This window comes from Microcaecilia unicolor, chromosome 1 (assembly GCF_901765095.1).
Source record: "Microcaecilia unicolor chromosome 1, aMicUni1.1, whole genome shotgun sequence".
Classification (NCBI taxonomy): domain Eukaryota; kingdom Metazoa; phylum Chordata; class Amphibia; order Gymnophiona; family Siphonopidae; genus Microcaecilia; species Microcaecilia unicolor.
In genome coordinates, this window is record NC_044031.1 from 407,027,375 (window position 1) to 407,047,884 (window position 20,510).

A 20,510-nucleotide genomic window follows, 5' to 3' on the forward strand; every position below is an offset into this window, starting at 1 on the left:
TTGGTGTTCTCTGCTTACATCTACTGAAAGGGAGACAAAAAAAAAGCATCAGGACTAGACTAATGGGACAAAAAGGAAAAACCTATTTGCTGAAATATCTGAAGCTGATGAGCTTGAAAATAATGCCAAAATTCAAGGACATCAGAGAACCTATGGTAGGTTCAAAGATGGAGGACTCATTTATGCTTAATAAATCAGGGCCTAAACCTACAAACTCAGTGGCTACATTCGTATCTGTATTTTTTATGCCTTTTTCTTTCCTCTGACTAGATCACCTTGCTGGCCCAGGGTTGGAAGGGAAACCTCCTCCCCTGACTGAATTCCCAAGTGTCACTCTTTGATCAGCAGAAGTCACCCTCCACAGTAGCAACCATATTATTTATGTTAGGTGTTTTGCGGACCACGCTATTGCACCTACCGGAGTGATTATAGCTGCCACACCAACCGGCTGCTTCAGCACCAAGAGGCGGCGATCCCTCACAGGAGAAGGAATTATGTCACCATAAGTATGACGAGCTTCTTCTGAGAACCATTCAACAAAGCCAGCGGAGTAGAGCGTCTCCCCCATGGCCTCCTTCAGTGGTTTGCCCTGTGGTTTGCCAATCAGGAAAGGACACAAATCACACACACCATCTGGAGTAAATCCAAACCCTCATATAGGTGACACCTGCAGACATAAGAGCTGTTGTAGTGGGATGCAGTAGGAATTTGGTGGGTTTTGGAGGGTTCACCATACAATGTAAGGAAGTAATGGTGAGATGTGTACCTGGAACATTTTATGTGAAGTCCACTACAGTGCCCCCCCCCCCCCCCCCCAAGGTGCCCCACTGCTTTGCTGCAATATCTGTGTAGCCAGTCTACTAAAAATGCTGCCCCCCCCCCCCCCAATACATCCCAATGGCTTGTTTTTGTGCATTTTTCCCCTTGCGCCTCTTTTTTTTTTAATGGCCCAAAAAGATAGATGCACTGAGACAAAAACATTTACCAAATGACCTTTTTCGAAACAAAAATTTGGACGATTTTATGGTTTGAAAACAGTTGTGTTCAGTACTGCCCACTTTTTGATCTGGGCAGTGTGAGCAAAGCATTTCTTCTAAAAGGAAACCATCCAGCTTATTTTCGAAAGAGGACAACGCCCATCTTTCGACACAAATCGGGAGATGGGCGTCCTTCTCCCGCGGGCGCCCAAATCGGTATACTCGAAAGCCAATTTTGGGCGCCCCCAACTGCAGTCCATCGCGGGGATGAACAAAGTTTGCAATGTGCACCCACAAAATTGTGCCCCAAAACCAAAGCAACTCTGTACAAAGCCTGCACACACTTTGGTTTTGAGAAGCGTGCTCTCCTTGGGTGTTCTGACTTCTTACTCTGTCTGCAAGCATCTGTGAAGTATAGTCTGTGTTAGATTTCTTCGAGAACCCTGTGCTTGAGCCATATGCTGGCAGTGGGATAGCTTATTCGCCTACAAATTGCCTAAGGAACTCTGTACTACTACTACAAATCATTTCTATAGCGCTACCAGTTGTACGCAGCACTTCACAATTGAACATGAAGAAAAGACAGTCCCTGCTCAAAAACAGAAAGAAAGCAGATGCTGATCAGTTCTTACATTCTCTGCTGTAATTATCCGAGCGAGTTCCTCTTTGTTCTGTATCATCAAATCATGCCATTTGCGAAGCAAAGCACTTCTCTCCTACAAGAAAAAAAAAATCTTTAGCAGTGGGGACCTACTCTTGTTAATATAGAGGGGATTATAAATCCTGAGAAAATTAATGACTGTAACAGATAAGTAGAATCCTTATATAAGGAAGAAAAAAGTGAATTTGGTAGAAGGAAATATTTTTTTTTGTTCTTTTTAAATATAATTGGCATCCATAATATTTATAACAAATACACACACATTTACTTTGTTACAACTATGTTTCTAATTGCATTTGTATACATCTTTCCTAAGGCAGGTCTTGCTCACAGAGAGGCTCTTACATCAGAGGTTCCCAAACCTATCCTAGAGACACACCTAACCACACTAGTTTTTGATTTTTTAAAACATTTCAGCGACATTGGAGAGGTGGCTATTTTGATTTATATCTCCTCCGTGAAGAAGAGTGTGTGTGTATCTATATATATCTGTGTGTTCTAGGCCCATGTCTGTGACTGACCCACATGACATGTGCCTAACCTGTTTGGGCCCTGACCATAAATCTTCTCACTGTTCTCTATGTACTCAAATGCAGAAAAGAACACAGAAGTCAGGATGCCCTGCGTGAGAGACTTTATGGCATGCCAAAGTCTGGTCCACTGTCATTGACATTGGTTCCTATGGCTTCTGGAGCTACACTGGAAACACACCAACATCAAGAAGGTCTCACCTTGCCTCGACGTCAGGTACCAGTATCGCCCGCTTGGGCTAAGCATCACTGAACCCAACACCAAAGAATCATGAGGATTTCATATTGTGCTGGTACCGAGGCTACAAAGTCCCTGCCTCAGCCCATCTACGGCCTCTGCTTCTCAGAGGTTTTTGGGTGGAAGTCGGAAGGGGAAGAAGAGATAGGATTCTATTCTAAGTACTTCCTCATGCTCAAAAAGGCAGAGGATTTCGTCCCATCCTAGACCTAAGGGCCCTGAACAAATATCTGGACAATGAAAAGTTCTGGATGATTTCCCTGGACACCCTTCTTCCCATGATTCAGGAAAACCATTGGCTATACTCTCTGGACTTATAGGGTGCTTACACCCACATCTAGATATGTCCAAGTCACAGGAGGTATCTCAGATTTTAAGTACGGAAACAACACTACCAGTACCATATTCTGTCACTTGGCCTCGCGTCTACTCCCAGAATGTTTGCAAAAGGTCTTACAGTAGACATAGCATCACTATGCAGACTGGGAGAGCACCTGTTTCCCTATCTGGACAATTGGCTGGGTCACAGCTTTCTGGGCTATTTTTGTAATGGGTTGGATGATTTTTCATTGATGCGGTGCAGGTTGGTTGCTCTTAACTGCTTGCCTTCCTATTGGTCCTAATTGGACTAATAGGAGGCAAGATCAGGCCCTCTTTAACACGCGGCGGCCGCACTTCGACCAGAGGCGACGCCCAAGGCAGGAGACAGACATCGGTCATGGACGATGTTGGCTCTAGTGGCAAGTCCCCTCCAGATCTGCTTTCTCTGAATCAGAGAGCAGAATATCAGAAGGGGGGAGCCAGGGGCCGCCACCAGAGAGGAGAAGGCACAAGACAGTGCAGTGAGTGAGTCAGATCAGGACGAGAGGAGCCAGAGCTGGAGGAGCAGAGGGGGAGTGAGCCTGGCTATGACCTGCTGCATCCATGTTTATTTATTAGGATTTATTTACCACATTTTTGAAGGAAATCACTCAAGACAGTGTACAGTAAGAATAGATCAAACATGAGCATTAGGCAATTACCAGTAAAAATATTCAAATAACAATAAAAAGTATGGCACAGTATACTACTTACAATGTCAACACAATACGTAATAGAACATTTTAATTGATAGTGAAGGGTAAAGCAAAGATAGACCATATAGATAGGTAAGAGAGTAAGAAGAGTTAGAAAGTAAGGTGATTAATTTAAAGAAAGTTGCACATGGTTTAATATTATCTCGGCTAGGGTAGGAGTGAATAAATGTTATTATGCTTTATTGTTGGTAGCATTTTTATTTAATCTCACCTATAATTTCAAACATGCCAGCTTGTGCAGCATATACACAGAGGAAGTATAATAATGGAATAACTTTTCATAGGTAGAGTATTAATTTGTTATAAATCGTAATCAGTGTGTCATTTGGAGGGGCTGGTTATAGGGACACTATCACGAGTTGTATTTGTAAAGAGATTTTTTTTCTCCTGGTAAAGGGCCACTAAAACGTCTGTTATGAGAATCGAGTGCTCAACATTCAGAGTTTCTATTTATTTACTTCTTTATAACATTTATATCCTACATTAAACATGATTTAGGTTGAAACCTGGGAGCATGTAAAATCTTTTTTTCCCCCTGTGCCTAGATCAAAAGGGAGAGATGGTTTGTGGGGTGGGAACTTGCTCCTTATTTTTTGGTGGGTGGAAGGATGGATTATGATGTCAATTATGCTGCTGATGGACTGGTGCTGATTAGGATGATTATGATGTTGGTGCTGATTGTGCTAATTATGATTGTGATTATGCTGCTGCCAAGTATGATGATGATGATTATGCTTCGAACTAAATCAGGAAAAGAAGTAATCTCCCAAAATCAATAATAAATATCCACTATCAAAACAGAGTAGGGAGATTATTATATATGGCGTCACAAAACAGCACTATTCTTCTATTCTTCTTCTAATAAAACTAAAAAAGAATAAAACGAATTAAAAGAGGTTTTTTGAAAGCCAATGATGACGAAGCCCAGCTCTCCGAAGTAAAATACGAAATTGAAATTATTAAAGTATTTACCGGAGGCTTCTAGAGGCTTTTTCCTCTGAATAAGCACTTTATCTTTATAAATGTTAAGATTGAAGAATAGTGCTGTTTTGTGACGCCATATATAATAATCTCCCTACTCTGTTTTGATAGTGAATGATGATTATGCTGCCAATGATTAAGATGATTACAATACTATTATCGGCCTTATTAATATTCATATTGACATTATTAATATTGGGCTACTTTTGGGTTGGAAACATTTTCGCCATCTGGCAACACTGAACATTTGTATCTCACATTTTCCCACCTATTTGTAGGCTCAATGTGGGTTGCATAGTACTGGAGAGGACTTTGCAAATACAGGTCTGATCAAGTTCATGTGGCACTGCCACATTAGGGAATCGGAGAACGGAGGAGTTGTGTTATGTCCATTACGTGCTTTTAGTTTAGTTGTGCTTTCTGCTTGGCAGGCTGCCCTTTCTTGTGTGATAGATGGTGATGAGGCTCAAGACAGGCCTCAGACACCTACACCTAAAGAAAGAACTGTGCAAGTCCGCCTCACCTTGGCCGGCACCTCCCTCCAGGAGCAAAAGGCGTCGTAGGCAGCGCTCACCGCCTGGCGGCACTCGGACGGGCCGCAGTCCGACACTCGCCGCAACTCGGCGCCAGTAGCCGGCTCCAACACGGGGAATGTGGCTCGCGCCGCTACCCAGCGGCCTCCAATGTAGCCGTCTGAGCGCACCAGGGGTGACGCGGCCAGCTCCGACGAGTAGCCCCGGGCCAGGCCCGAGAGCCACAGCCGGAGCCGGTGCGGCAATAGCAAGCGGGGCGCCATGCACACAACGTCCGCCTGCAGCGCTGCAAACCCTGTCGGGGACTTCCTCCTCGCCCTGCACGAGCCGCACTAACATGCACGCGGCACCGCCGGCCTCGGAGCTGCAGTGACGCGCCGCCCGCGCGCACTGTCTGCACCGACGCTAAGTTCAAGGCCGGTGAAAGCAGAGAAAGAGCGAAGTCCGTTCGCTTTCCCGCCCCCTCTGGCGCTCAGTGCATGGGCAGGGAAGGGGAAACAACGGGACATGATTTACCAAAGGAATCATTGTGCCATCAATACACTATCTGTTAGCGTGCATTCTGTCATTTTCTTCATGAAGCTTAATAAATATATTATACATAGCATAGCACAACTTTTTACGCGTGCTTTAGCGCCCCCTGCTGCTAAAAGCTAGCAGGACCACACTCATCGCTAGGAAGGTTTAAAGACAAAACAACATCTCTTCACCTGGGTGACAAGAGGACAGCAAGGACTGTGGAAGACATCCCCAGGGAGCAAAGAAGAGGAAGGCAGTGCTATAAAACAAATACATCTTTATCTACATAATTCAGTTTAGTCATGTGGAAAAAAACAAATTATGTGGCCTATATTTATTACAATGAATCAAAAATTACACATACATAAATCATTAAAGCTAGAGCTAATCACAGACATCTGTAAATACATAGTATCAGATGTTAGGGGGAAAAAGCATTGCACTTGTCTGCCTAGGCAAAATGGCTGGAGTGTGTACACAAAAGCACATTTCAACATATTTCAACGTGGGCGTTAAAGACACTGCTACTTCAAAGGTCACATCCCTACCCTGGCAAAGCTTTGCAGGCTTCATTTTCCAGCAGATCATCACCATGCCTGCACTCTGGATTTGGTCTGTTCTAGTGGCTTTGATTTGCAACCAGTGCTCCAGGACCATGCAATGTGGTGTTTCAACACATATAGAAATAGGTAAGCAGCATGCTGTAGTTGCATTCTTGTGCTTCTTTATTTTAATTGCTGAGAAAGTGTCTGGGTGTACCACAGCAATGCTTAACCTGCATGATGTTTCAAATTAAAGAAAAGCTGCATTGGCATTTCAGTTAAGGGATTGTCCCTTAGGGCTCATTTTACTTATTGGACATTAACAGACTAGTTTGGTATACATCAAATTTTCTGTGGCAGTGACCCTATTTGTGCAGCCACAGGAAGTGCATGATCCCCTTAAGGTGTGTGGCGATAACATTTCTGTGGAGGGCCCACGCAGGTCATAACCCCAAACACAGATTTTGCAGTTCTGATCCACAGTTTGGGAATCTCTGATATACACATTAATGGGCGGAGCAGTATTGGCCATATTCATTGAACCCCACTGAACTGTTAGGGGGATGGTTTGAATTGGATTATATCACCTGTAGATAGGAGAGTTATGAATTGGTGACATGCCCCCAAGTGCTCCCACCCTGTCCACTGCATCGTGGCCAGCAAAGGAAGCCAATGGACAGGGTACAATTGTGGTGCCTCGGCCTCCCTTGAGCTCTATGCAGCCGAACTGGCTGCACATAGCTAGCTACAGCCCTGCCTGTATACAACTTTGACCCAGAGTAGTTTGCACTTGTTTCTGAATTGACTTCAGATGGTTGGCAACTCATACATCAGCAAACTGCTGCCAAAACCCATGGGTTAGGTGGAAGAGCTAAAAGATTTTGATTCATCTAATTCTGTCTTTCTGGCTAAGATTATTGAGAAGGTAGTTTGTATAATGGCCTTGAACAATACAGTATTTATTTATTTATTTACTTATCTTTATATACCCTCTCCATAATCGTAGTCTATTCAACATGGTGAACATAAATTAAAAACATTACAGAACAGAAAAAGAAATAAGATAAAAATAAAGAAAAATGAACTGTAGAGTCAACTATCAGGCCTATGCTGGAAAGAGATAGTTTAAACCCTTTTATCATTGGGGTCTATTCCACCACTGAGCTGCTGCAACATGACCCCCCGCCCTTCCATTTCTCTTATCCTACAAACCTTTGTGTCGGTATTACCAAAAGATTTTGCTCTGAAGATCTTATTATTCTGTGGCTGCATATCTTTACAATCTTTACCCAAATTGTGCAGGTCTCAGATACTGAAATATTTTAAACTTTAAAACCTTCAGCTTAAATGTTCGTTACTTAACTATCTCTTGCACCATGCGACATGTTAGAGACTGGCTCACAGGGACTCAGCATTTCACGAATACGAGCCTAGAGGCCTCACTGACACCGGAGACGCACTTGAGTTGCCTGCTTCATACCACAAGAAAGAGACCAGTGGACACACCACTATTAAGCTGTTTTGTGCTCTCGGCAAGAGCAGCGTGGAGATGGTTGTGTCGCAGGCATGGGTTTTCTGCGGCTGCAACCCCATTTCTCTCTTTGAATTTGAACCCTGATTTCCCGGATGGTACCTCTGCCGCAGCGTTTGTCCGCTGGAGACAGAGGGGACTACATTACCTATATCAGCTGCTCAATGAAGAAGGACAGATTAAAGCCTTTGGAGATCTACAACGGGAATATGGAATTTCCAACTGTGATTTTTATGCATACACCCAGGTGAGACATTATGCCCATGCATTAGGAGCATTAAACCTCAGCGAAGATGTACAGGATATTCTGTCTGCGGCGCTTACGTTGGGAGCACAAGGGGTTGTGCCGTTGCGGTTTCATCACAGATCCCTCCTGGATACAACAGAGGACATTGACTACATAAAAACTGCAGCAGCCTGGGCGCAAGATCTGGGAATAACATTTACGGCTGAAATGCTACAGAGGTTTCTATTAGCTATCCAGCATAGAACCCCTTTCATTAGACAATGGGAGCAACAGTATAAATTTGCATTGCGATTTTATATGGCACCGGCCAGAGCGCTGAAAGCGGGTTTTGGAACAGGAACTTGCCTCAAATGCGGAGTGGCCATGGCAACATTGGGACATATGTTCTGGCTCTGCCCGTTCATCCTCCAGTTTTGGGCCCGGATCTTGACAGAGGCGGGCCTGTGCTGGAGGCGGAAAGTGGACGCTCACCCACTGATCTTGTTTGAGAACTTTGCTTTGAAAAAACCCATCCCTGCAGGACTAGTGGGGTTTCTTCAGCGAGTAACAGTAGTCGGGAAAAAAGTGATTCTGCTTCACTGGAGAGAGGCCCTTGCTCCCACAAGAGAGTTGTGGAGGACAAAAATGACAGAACTTCTGAACTTAGAGCTTTGTGGGTTGGTCGCCTCGGCACGCAGAAATAGTGATGTACTTGCATTTCGAAAAGTGTGGCAAAGATATTGGACTACACTACAACCCACCATAAAACGACAGATACTAAACAAGTTAACCAGAATACAACAACATTTGGAGCCTTCTTCCTCTTTGTGAGCTGACTGTTCTTCCATGTGAAATGTTTAGAAATGGGGTAGGGGGGAAGAGGGGAGGGAAATGGGATTATGGGAAGAAAGAGGGGAAAGGGAGAGGGAATAGGTGTAAGGTTTATAGGACTCTGTAGCAAGTTAGGCAATGAATCTGAGGAACAGGGGCAAAGGGGGGGGGGAATCGGGGGGGGGGGGATTCATTATAAAACATCTACTAATGTTCAATGATTGTTATACATTTTAGAAATGTTGTTTCAGATATTTTTGAAATATGTGTTGCTGTACTTTCTAATAAAAATGATTCAAACATAAAACCTTCAGCTTAAAAAAACACACCTCTCCTTCACAGGTAGCCAGTGAAGCTCTTGCAGTAAAGGGCTAGCATGACCATATGCTAGATAATTTGCAATGTTTTATGATGTTTGGAATTTAAATCTACATGTAAACCATTACAGCAGTTAAGGAAACTACTGCTTGATCCAGTGCTCTCATGCTCCCTTCTCCAAAAATGGACCCAGTTTGCTTACCATTCTTAATTTCCAAAAGAGCACAGAGAATTATTATTAATCTAGTTTAGATGTCATTGATATGTGTTGATATTACTTTACATTTCAGCAGCACTGGGCAGGGCTGGGCGCCGCCATTTTGCGGCATTGAAGGAAGAGGAGAGAGGCAGGCTACTTCCCTCCTCCAACCCAAGGTAGGGGGAGTAGGGAGGGGGCGGATTGACACTGGACCACCAGGGACCCTTGCCAATGCTGGGTGGATAGGGGGGCTGGAGACCCACCAGATCTCCAGCCCTCCCTGAACCTGGGAGGGAGTATCGTAGGGGGGGACCGGAGGTCCGCCGGACCTCCAGCCCCCTGCCGCTGGGGGGGTCTTCGGGTTTGCTTTGTTGGGGGGAATGGGGGCCTGCTAGCATGCAAATGCATGCTGGACAGGGCTCACCATTCCTCCCCAATGGTCTGCAAACCCTAATGCCAGCTCGGAGCTGGAGTAGGGTTTGCCGCAGCCAGCAACCCAATCTTTAGTGCGCTGGTTGCTGATCATTGGGGATGAATATGTTTAGCCCTGTTTTGCATGCATTTGCATGCTAGTTGTGTTCAGAGCCCTCGAGCGCATTGTTTTACACGCTCGGGGACTTTGATCACAGGGCGGTAGCAAACATCGGCGCTAACAGCTTCTAGCACCGGCGTTTGCTTCTGATCATCCCCCTGTAAGTGAGTCATCTCTGTATTCCATAGCAATGAAACTTCATTCTCCACTACTCTCCTAATCTCTCTTTAGCAGTGTACTGTGCAGTCTAGCACAAGACAGGCAGAGAGAAAGAAACACATCAATACAGGATCCACATGTACATAAAAACATAATTTTAATTCAGCAGATAGATAAGAAGGGCCTTCATTATTGGTTTGAAACAATTTTCACCCCTAGGTTCCTGGAAGCCAAAAAGAATTTAGGTGATTGCAGACCATACCAATAATTACACCACATTTTTTTGTTTGCTGCATTCCATTTCCTCTTTCTATTACATTAAATTAGGTTAATGTGATCTCATGGATTATGGGAATGATATGCTAGGGTCTGCGAGAGATTTTGGCTTGGAAGAGACATCCCTGAGACTGTTAGCCAACAAGGGGACCTGTGCTGTTTGGCAAAGTTTAGAAGGCAACAAAAAAACCACAAAGGTGGGTGAAAGACCAAAAATTATATATACAAACAAAAAAAAGCATGTCCTCCTGCCAATGATATATTGACATGATGCTAACAGGGGAATGGCCTGTGGAGCAGAGTTGACCTGGCCTTAGAGGGAGATGACACTTTTTTTTTTAAATAATATAACAATACTAATTAGTTACTGTAGGAGGCTGTGATTTGGGAAAGGGAAATGGGACTTGATATACTGCCTTTCTGAGGTTTTTGCAACTACATTCAAAGCGGTTTACATATATTCAGGTACTTATTTTGTACCTGAGTGTCTTTATTAGAAAAGCAGTAATTTTATTTTATTTTACATTTGTAAATGAATGTATTACTACAGTATTCGCTTCTGGTCGCACTTTATATAATCTTCTTTGACAACACTGTTCTTCTAATGGGCCTATTCTTCATCTACTTAATTTATCTTTGAACTCTTATTTTTGGTTCACAAATTAAGGAGAAAACGATCTGTCTCCTTCCCACTGTATTCTGTTTTCTTAACTACATTTAAACCTTCATATTGCATAGTGTTGTTCATTCTTGTGCTGTGTGGTACCCTTCCTTGCTTTGTGATGATGTTTTGTCCCTTTTCTCTGTTTTAGTTATCATCAGTCATAACTTCGGAGTCCTTTTACTAAGCTGCGGTAAAAGGGGGGCCTGCACTAGAGTCAGCTTGTATTCTTAACGTGTGCTGATGCCCCCTTTTACCGCAGTGAGTACAAGGCTGCCTTTTTCACCAAAAGAAATGGCCATGTGGTAAGTGTACCACTTGCTGTGTGGCCATTTTTGGGGGGAGCACTTACCTTCACTCATTGAGGTGGCGGTAACGGCTCCCGTGCTAACCTGGCAGTAATGTCGGGTAAGCACCAGCACTACAAAAATAGAAAATATTTTTGTAGCGCCAGAAATGGTGCGTGCTGGGGGTGGGATCTACTGCCGGGCTCCTGTGGTAGACCAGCGGTAGTTCCGGATAGGTGCACAGCAAGCCTGTTGACGCACTCCAACTCTTTAGTAAAAGGGCCTCATAGATTTGCACACCGCATGCTTTTGTGATAGCGTGCTATATCAGGTACTCATAGATAACTCCTGCAACGTGGAACAGCGCTGCTACAAGTACTGTTGGACTCTTGGAGTGGAGGAGTGGCCTAGTGGTCAGAGCACCGGTCTTGCAATCCAGAGGTGGCCGGTTCAAATTCCACTGCTGCTCCTTGTGATCTTGGGCAAATCACTTAACCCTCCATTGCCTCAGCTACAAACTTAGATTGTGAGCCCTCCTGGGACAGAGAAATATCCAGTGTACCTGAATGTAACTCACCTTGAGCTACCACTGAAAAAGGTGTGAGCAAAAATCTAAAAAAAAAAAATATATATAGATGGCCGTATCTTGCGAAGGATGTTAAAAAAATGGAAACTGTGCAAAGAAAAGCTAAGAGAATGGTATGGGATTTGCGTTACAAGACGTATGAGGAGAGACTTGTTGACCTGAACATGTATACCCTGGAGGAAAGGAGAAACAGGGGTGATATGATACAGACGTTCAAATATTTGAAAGGTATTAATCCGCAAACTAACCTTTTCTGGAGAGGGGAAGGCGGTAGAACGAGAGGACATGAAATGAGATTGAAGGGGGGCAGACTCAAGAAAAATGTCAGGAAGTATTTCTTCACAGAGAGAGTGGTGGATGCTTGGAATGCCCTCCCGCTGGAGGTGGTGAAGATGAAAACGGTAACGGAATTCAAACATTCGTGGGATAAACATAAAGGAATCCTTTTCAGAAGGAATGGATCCTCAGGAGCTTAGTTGAGATTGGGTGGCAGAGCCAGTGGTGGGAGGCGGGACTGGTGGTTGGGAGGCAGGGATAGTGCTGGGCAGACTTATACGGTCTGTGCCGGGGCTGGTGGTTGGGAGGCGGGGAAAATGCTGGGCAGACTTATACGGTCTGTGCCAGAGCTGGTGGTGGGAGTCAGGGCTGGTGGTTGGGAGGTGGGGATAGTGCTGGGCAGACTTATATGGTTTGTGCCCTTAAGAGGACAGGTACAAATCAAGGTAGGGTATACACAAAAAGTAGCACATATGAGTTTATCTGGTTGGGCAGACTGGATGGACCATGCAGGTCTTTTTCTGCCGTCATCTACTATGTTACTTTCAAGTTACTTAAAAAGATCTAGGGGCCCTTTTACTAAGATGCGCTAAGCATGTGCTAACAAGGGACTTTCCCATGTGCTAAGCCCATTTCTAGCATGTCCCTAAAATAGGGCTGTTCTCTTTTTGCAGGTCTCAAACTCATTTTTGCACTACAGCATGGGAATTGCACAAAAAAAAAAAAAAAATTAACGTGGGAGCACTTATCGCCTCCTACTTAGGAGGCGGTAAGTGCTCCCCTGTTAACTCAGCATTATCCAGTTAGTGCGCGCCGATGTGACTTCATTAGTTGGATAACATTTCCCTGCTCATGACACCCGCCCTCCCCCTAAAAAAATACCATGCAAATTAGTATGCACTGACTGGCAAATTTCCACAAAATAGTTTAACATGTTTTGCAGTAAGTGTTTTTGTGCACGCTAAGCACGCTTTAAGGGCTTAATCCCATTTAGTAAAAGGGCCCATAGGCATAGTTTGACTGTTTCATTTGGGGGGGCAAAGGATGGGCGGGGCATATCAGCATATTCATTTGCATATATACATATGCAAATGAATATGCTAATATGGAGGAAGGAATTGAAATTTATAGGCAAAATATCACAGATGCACATTTCAAAAAGCTGACATATTTCACTTAATAAATTCTGAATAAAATACTTTTATCTACCTTTGTTGTCTGATCATTTAGTTTTTCTATTCGCTTTGGTCCCAGTGTCTTCTGTTTTATGCAGTGTCTTCTTTCCAGTAGGCTTCCTTCTGCTCCCCACCCTCCCAGTCCCATCCATCTCTTGCTCCTTCCCTCTGCTCCCCACCCCTCCCAGTCCCATCCATCTTCTGCTCCTTCCCTCTGCTGTGCCTGACCTCTCCCAGTCCCATCCATCTTCCCTCTGCTCCCCACCCCTCCCAGTCCCATCCATCTTTTGCTCCTTCCCTCTGCTCCCCACCCCTTCCAGTCCCAACCATCTCTTGCTCCTTCCCTTTGCTCCCCACCCCTCCCAGTCCCATCCATCTTCCCTCTGCTCCCCACCCCTCCCAGTCCCATCCATCTTTTGCTCCTTTCCTCTGCTCCCCACCCCTCCCAGTCCCAACCATCTCTTGCTCCTTCCCTTTGCTCCCCACCCCTCCCAGTCCCATCTATCTTACATCTGCTCCCCACCCCTCCCAGTTTCATCCATCTTCCTTCTGCTGCCCCCCCCCCCCGCGAGGTCCAAGATCGTGACTCCGTCTACCCCCCTCTCTTCCTCCCTCCCTCCGGCTCAGGCAGCAGTCTTTTTCAGCGTTCCTGGCAGCGGTAGCGATGTACACGCTGCCTTCGGTCTGCCCTGGAAGCCTTCTCTTCAAGTTCCTGTTCCCACCTATGCGGGAACAGGAACTTGAAGAGAAGGCTTCGGGGCAGAGCCGAAGGCAGCGTGTACATCGCTACCGCTGCCAGGAATGCTGAAAAAGACTGCTGCTTGCGCCGGAGGGAGGGAGGAAGAGAGGGGGGGTAGGCGGACATGCTCCTCTCCGTCCGCTTGGCTTCCCTGCCCTCTCTGTCTGTGTCCCACCCGAAAGGAAATGACGTCAGAGGAAGGCGGGACGCAGACAGAGAGGGCAGGGAAGCCAAGCGGACGGAGAGGAGCGCGTGCCTGCTTTTTTTTTTTTTTTAACTACTGGTGCGGCGGCGCCTCGTCGTTGTTTGGGGGGCATTCCCCCCCCCCCCAGTCTACGCCCATGAAAGGGCCCCCTAATTTTTAAATCAGACACTGGTGCCATAATCACAGCCACACAGGATAAGGAATCTATTGCAGAATTCTTACCAAAATCAGATGTGTCCTTGAAGAAGTTTGAAAGGTTTGTAAGTATCCTTGTACACTATAAATTGCGTATAACAAATGCAGTACAGTCTCGATTATCCGACCTTAGCGAATCCGACCATCCGGCAGACACCCCCTCCCCCTCCCGGTGATGTTATTGTGTCTCTTTCCATTTTCTGGCATAGCACAGAGGGAAGTTTCAGATCTAAGACTCTGCTTTTACAGCAAAACAGCACTGTTGTGACACGGGACCCTGCATTTACAGCCTAAGGGCCCTGTTTATTAATGTACACTAGCGTTTTTAGCGTGCACTAAAAAGTAGCATGTCCTAACGCTAGAGACCCCCATGGGTGTTTCTAGTGTTGGCATACGCTAGTTTTTAGCCCGCTCTAAAAATGTTAGTGCGCCTACAGCACGGCTAAGTAAACAGGGCCCTTTGTTTATGCATTGTTTGAGCGGCTACCATTGTTTTCTAAACTTTTCACTTATCTGACAATGGGTTGGGCCCGTTTATGTCGGATAATCGAGAATTTACTGTGCTTAATTGTTTCAATTCCATACTGTGCCAACTTAAGAAAAGTGAGTAAACTGACTTAACATAAGAATAGCGATACTAGGTCAGACCAATGGTCCATCTAGCCTAGTATCCTGCATCTAACAGTGGCCGATCCAGGTTACAAGTACCTGGCAGAAACCCAATTAGTAACAACATCCCATGCGACCAATCCCGGGGCAAACAGTGGCTTCCCTCATGTCCATCTCAATAACAGCCTACGGACTGTTACTCCAGGAACTTGTCCAAACCTTTTTGTAAGCCAGATACGGTAACCACTGTTACCACATCCTCCGGCAACAAGTTCCAGAGTTTAACTATTCTTTGAGTGAAAAATATATTTCCTCCTATTTGTTTTAAAAGTATTTCCATGTAATTTAATTGTCACCTGGTCTTCGTACATTTTTATGTTCCGTGAAATATATGTCACTTTGGCATTGCTGATAGCATTTTGTAACCTGTATTTTTGTTCTTTTGTAGCCCACCGAGCTCTGGAATTTTTCAGTCAACATGAAGGCAGTGTTAATTATAGACAGGTATGAGACTTTGTACACTTCTCTTGCCTTTGAAGGATCTTCAGAGCTCTGTCCTCCAACCATATCAAAACTGTCAATTGTGCATTCCCCATTGCCAGGCTGCACTAATCATTTTCTGGTGCAAAGATATTTTTAACCCTTGAAATGGAAAACAAAGAGGAGCTACTGTGATGCCACTGAGAATATCCACTCAGACATCCTTGTCAAACCTTTATCTCTCTGGCTTCCAGTTCTTCGAAGGATGACTTCAAAGAGAACCATACCACTGTATAGTGCAGGATCTCAAAGAGGCGCATGGCAAATAGGAGCAATGACTATACATTAATATTGAAGTTTCCTTTTTCACAAATATCCCCTTAATTCAGCAGTTTCCTCTTGCTCAGTTGGAACTGTACTGTTACTGTGGCACTCTGAACCTTTCTTCCATCTAGCCCCATTCAGATTTATCTCATGCATATTCATGAAAACATGACTGGCTAGATGCGTCCCGAGGACTGGGTTAAAAAGCATTGATCTAGTGTAAATATTATAGCAACAGTTTCTTGTCTTCAGGCCTGTATCTTTGCATAAGTCCTTATATGTAGAGCCTGTGTCTGGCCAAAAGTATTGTCATTCTATAAGACATCCCTGCCCCTTTGAGCTTCTTTCACCTTAAGTCCCCAAAATTTTTATGAATGTCTTTGGCGATGTATTCTTTATATTACAATCAGCTAATATTCCGTATTTCTGTCACTAATAGAACTGTTAAATCCTGCCTCTTTCTCTCTTCCCGCTCACTCCCCTGTCATCTTCTTTTGCCCTTTCTGCCCCAGTCTTATTCCTTCTGTTTCAAGGGCCGTGGAGAGACTTAGCTGGACCTGGGGCAGGGCTGTTGCCACCGGGCCCGGGGCAGGGCCATTGCTGCAGGGCCACTGCTGCCACCGTTGCCCCCAGATCATCGCCGCTGTCGCCCCCCCCTCTCTCCAGGATCGTTGCTGCAACTGAGATACCTTGGGGCTGGCGGGGATCCTGAGGCCCCACCAGCAGAAGAATCCAGTGCTACTCTCTACTCCATGCCTGCCCTGCCCCTTTGGCTGCTTTTTTCTCTTGTCGCACATGCTTGGTTTCAAAACCGAGCATGCGCCTGAGGGGAAAAGCAGCCAAACAGCGTGGTGCTAGAGGCGAGTGAAGAGCAGTGCTGGAGAGGGGCCCTGTGCCACAGTTCTGTCTCCTGCTTCTGTCGGGACGTGATCACTCGGGGCCCGTCAGGAGCAGGAGCAACAGAGAGAGAAACCCCAGTGCCAGGCCCCCCTTTGAGGCCAGGCCCGGGGAATTTTGCCCCCTCTGCCCCCCCCTCTCAGCGGCCCTGGCTGTTTCCCTTCTTCCCCTTTCTTCTTGCTTTCTCTCCTCTTATCTCTAGGTAACTGGGCCTGAGAATTGCAATCATTTTCTGTGGAGAGGGAAGGGGACCCTTTCACAAGGCCTGTGTAGACATCAGGCAGACTTGGCAGTCGCCTAGGGCAACAACTCGGGTAGGGGGTGGGTGGCAAAGAGAAGCTGAAAGCATGTATTATTAGGTCATAAATAGAGGAAAGCTAATGGACCATCGTTCAAACAGTGGTATGCTGCCCTATGTTCTGATCTAGTCACTAATACTAGGCCATTCTGTACTGCAAGTAGTAGGGGTGGAAAAGCTGCAGAAAAGAGGAAATTCATATCCCAAGCCGAGTCCCTAGACTTTTCCCCCTCTGAGGTGGCAGGTGAACAGCCACAATTCCTGTCTGAGCGAGTCAGAATGGGATGGTGTTTGGTATCCCTGCTCCAGGTCAAACATCAAAGTTGGTGACATGGTGCATCATGGAAATCAATACCCTGCATGACACCCCTGTAGGTGGTTGGGAATGTGGGACCAAAGAGGCTCAAGCTCCCTAATTGCCAAGTACCCTCCAGGACAACTTTTAGTAGGTGGGTGATTCTAACTTATATAACCAGTGCTGTGCCTGGCCAAGGCAGATGGTAGGAACGTGCATTTCTCCAGTAGCATCTGTAGTAGACAGAACACTTCTGTCACGGAACCTGGGATGGTGAGCCCTTGGGCTGCAGCAAGTCCTCTGGGGAGGCGCAGAGCAGAGGCGAACCAGGCATTAAATACAAACAGGATACCAGACATGGCAAATGCACAGCACACTCAAGACAAGCACCACCAGAAAAGGGAGATAGACCACTCAGGCGGGCCTCACAGCCAATCTGGAACACTCGTACAGAGTCCAAGCGTACGGGTCTCACGGCTGAACTGGAACCGAATCATACCAGAGGGAAGGGAAAAGATACAGAACGGAATCTCTTGAGCAAGTATTACTCAAGCAGTGCACACACTGCACTAAAAAGAGCCATAAACAAGGGGTCAAAAGACCCTACACACAGGCACAAAGAAACTGAAGGGGAAAAGACAACCCCACTTAAACTCACATGGTAGAAACCACAAGTAAAAGATAAGAAAATCACACAGGAAGGCAGCACAGGACTGGGCTTGGAATCCTAGCTATAAATGAATAGTCCTAACCAAGTCAAACAGACATCACACAGAGAGGTAGCACAGGGCTGGGCTAGTAGAACCACAAGCATAAAAATAGAACAGGGCTTTGCTTGGAAGCAAAGTTAACAGGCTAGTAATCCGTACAGGTTTAAAGCAGAACAACACATACAAAGAAACAAAAGAGGCCTTTGCTTGAGAGCAAACCTTACAGGAAAGTAATCCATACAGATTCAAACCAAAACCACTCACACAGGCCTCAGGGCTGTGCCACAGAGATACAGCTTAACAAGATGACCAGTTCCCTCAGAATCAAACATCAGTACAAGAAGAAAAGGAAAATAGACCTGTTGCAAAGGCAACGCAGGAAAGCTCCCTGGGTCCTTATAAAGGAGTAGGCTGATGATGTCACAAGTAGGAAATGAAGCAGGGAGACCAAAGCGAGGCTTGCTAACAGGAAGAACAACAACAGGAAAAAAGGCAGACTGGAGAGGTCACAGAGCTAGATACAGAGAAACAGTAGGTCTGAACATAAGGGCACGGCCACAACTGTGACAACTTCAATTGTCTAACTCTCCCAGATGTCACACTGATGGAAGTTGGATGAGACAGGGCAAACTGTAGGTATAGTGGGGACACACCAGCAACAGGGTACAGGTACTGCAGCTCATATCTTAGCAGTGATAAGGGAAATGATGGAGAGCTGGCAGCTAGGAGAGAAATAATTGTGCTTCCTTGTTATTTTGTAACAGATGGTAGAAAGAGCATGGTTAATGCAGGGAAGGTGCTGGGCTTTTATGGAATGACAAGATACTTTCTAGGCTTGGGGAGCAAAGGACATGGCTCACCTATCATGAAGGTACTGATCAAGATGTGCCAAAAAATAACAGGGCATGGGTGGGCATGAACTGCATCAGAAGCAGGAAGCCGCAGGGGCACCAATGCACCGGGTCATTTGAGATGTTGGTATCACATTGAATTCCACCTATCTGATGCTGGAGAGGTGGACTTCAGTGGCGCAACAGGTAGCCCTCCATTAGATGTAATTGAATACCAAGCTTAGGGCTGAGTAAACATGTCTCAGGTCATAGTGTTGCAGGAATGGATGCATGAATTTGTGATACTTCAGGAGTCAGACAGCACACACCAGAATAAGAAAGTAATCTTCTTTATTTGCCAGCAAACAAAGCAGGACATCAGCATTAAGTCTCTTCTTCTCTTTGTGTCTTTCTCTCAGCTCTCTGTGTCTTTGTCTCAGCTGCTTCTCTTCTTATGCTGTCTTCTCCTTCTTCTGTCTGTTCCTTCTGTCCTTCTCTTTCTTCTGAGCTCCTTCTGACGTAAACTGCTTCTGCTCCTACTTAAATACTGTTCTAAGCCCCCTCCTAGCCTGGCCCCCCCCCTTACTCTCCAATTGGTTAAGGAATAGATTGGTCACTTTGCCTCAACCAATCATTACTTTTGAAATATCAGTTACATAGGTTTGGTATTCCTCAAACTGACCTCTAACCTGGGGCCCCTTAAGCCAGACATTTGGTCTCCAGAACTCTTATATTTTCCTTATGATTAATGTCTCATCTATAGCTTAAACTGGGTTCCCTTAGAGACCAAGAGGCCCTAGTGAGATTGGTTATTCTCATATTCCTAGTCTGGTTCATACTAACTGCTAACTAAACTCTGGCATTCATTAAAGAGGTCAAAAGTCAGTCTTACTTAATAGCATACGGCTATGGTCTGTTATTACTTTCAGGAGGCCAGTCCTACACTTAGCTATAATTAATCAAGACTTTTCCTGACCTTTTTCACCTATCAGCTTATACATTGAACCAGCCAGAACTATGGCTAAGTCAAACCACATGTTGGCCTCTTCACTACAGTCTTTGCTTAGAAACATCAGACAAAGAATTGATACAGAATTTAAAAAGGTTTCCTACCTATTAACTACACAGAATACACAGAATCAGTATTTCTTATAAGACATATTCTAAATATCAGGAATATCTACATATTAAGCACTTCTAAATAGTATTTCAGCCTATTCTTAAACTACAATATGTCTAACAGTATACAAATGTTGAGCTAGCATTCATTATTCACAAGGGTGAAAGAAATTCCTTTCTCTGACCTTTTTAACCTTTGGCTCAGCCAAGCCAGACATTGAGATAATATGAACCATCTGGCATACCTTCACTTTAGTTGCAAAGTAAAAAGTTAGAATTCTAACTTCAAGCTTTTAATATCATTTCTCAGAGTTAACACTTTCTTTGCCCACTGCCTCATTCCCCCCTTTGAGACTAAAATCAGCTTATGCAGAGATAAGTCTCACAACTCAAACTCTGGAGATTATAGTGATCCTAACTGGGAATAGACTTATGAATCACCATTACCCTACTTGTTAAGGTTCGACGGCATACTGCCGAAGCACATGAGGCCAGGAAACAAAACAACAACCCTGCTAAAACTAAGACTATTAGGGAAATGAACAAGGGACGTATCCAGGAGGTCAATGACCACCACCAGGAGGTAAGGTCTAATCCTCCTCGGTAATCCTCCACATTAAGGCTGGCCAACTGTAGGACTTTATCCATGGCATGCCTAACCACATGCGTCCTATTTATGACAATAGTACAGCACT

The 20,510-nt window shown here is 45.1% G+C and overlaps 2 protein-coding genes across 2 annotated transcripts in view; one reads left to right on the forward strand and one right to left on the reverse strand.

The window, feature by feature from the left end:
- ALDH5A1 (aldehyde dehydrogenase 5 family member A1) overlaps positions 1 to 5,449 on the reverse strand; it is a 47,281-nt gene extending 41,832 nt beyond the window's left edge. The window contains exons 1-3 of the mRNA XM_030211458.1: positions 4,987 to 5,449; positions 1,610 to 1,693; positions 419 to 589 (exon numbers count right to left, since the gene is read on the reverse strand). Coding sequence (XP_030067318.1) covers positions 419 to 589; positions 1,610 to 1,693; positions 4,987 to 5,259 — 528 coding nt within the window. The 5' untranslated portion in view covers positions 5,260 to 5,449. The remainder of the gene's footprint in view (positions 1 to 418; positions 590 to 1,609; positions 1,694 to 4,986) is intronic.
- A 580-nt stretch (positions 5,450 to 6,029) lies between these two features.
- The window catches only part of GPLD1 (glycosylphosphatidylinositol specific phospholipase D1), a 172,542-nt gene continuing 158,061 nt past the window's right edge, over positions 6,030 to 20,510 (forward strand). Inside the window, 2 exon segments of the mRNA XM_030185601.1 lie at positions 6,030 to 6,204; positions 15,311 to 15,366. Of these exon segments, the coding sequence (XP_030041461.1) occupies positions 6,108 to 6,204; positions 15,311 to 15,366 (153 nt within the window). The 5' untranslated portion in view covers positions 6,030 to 6,107.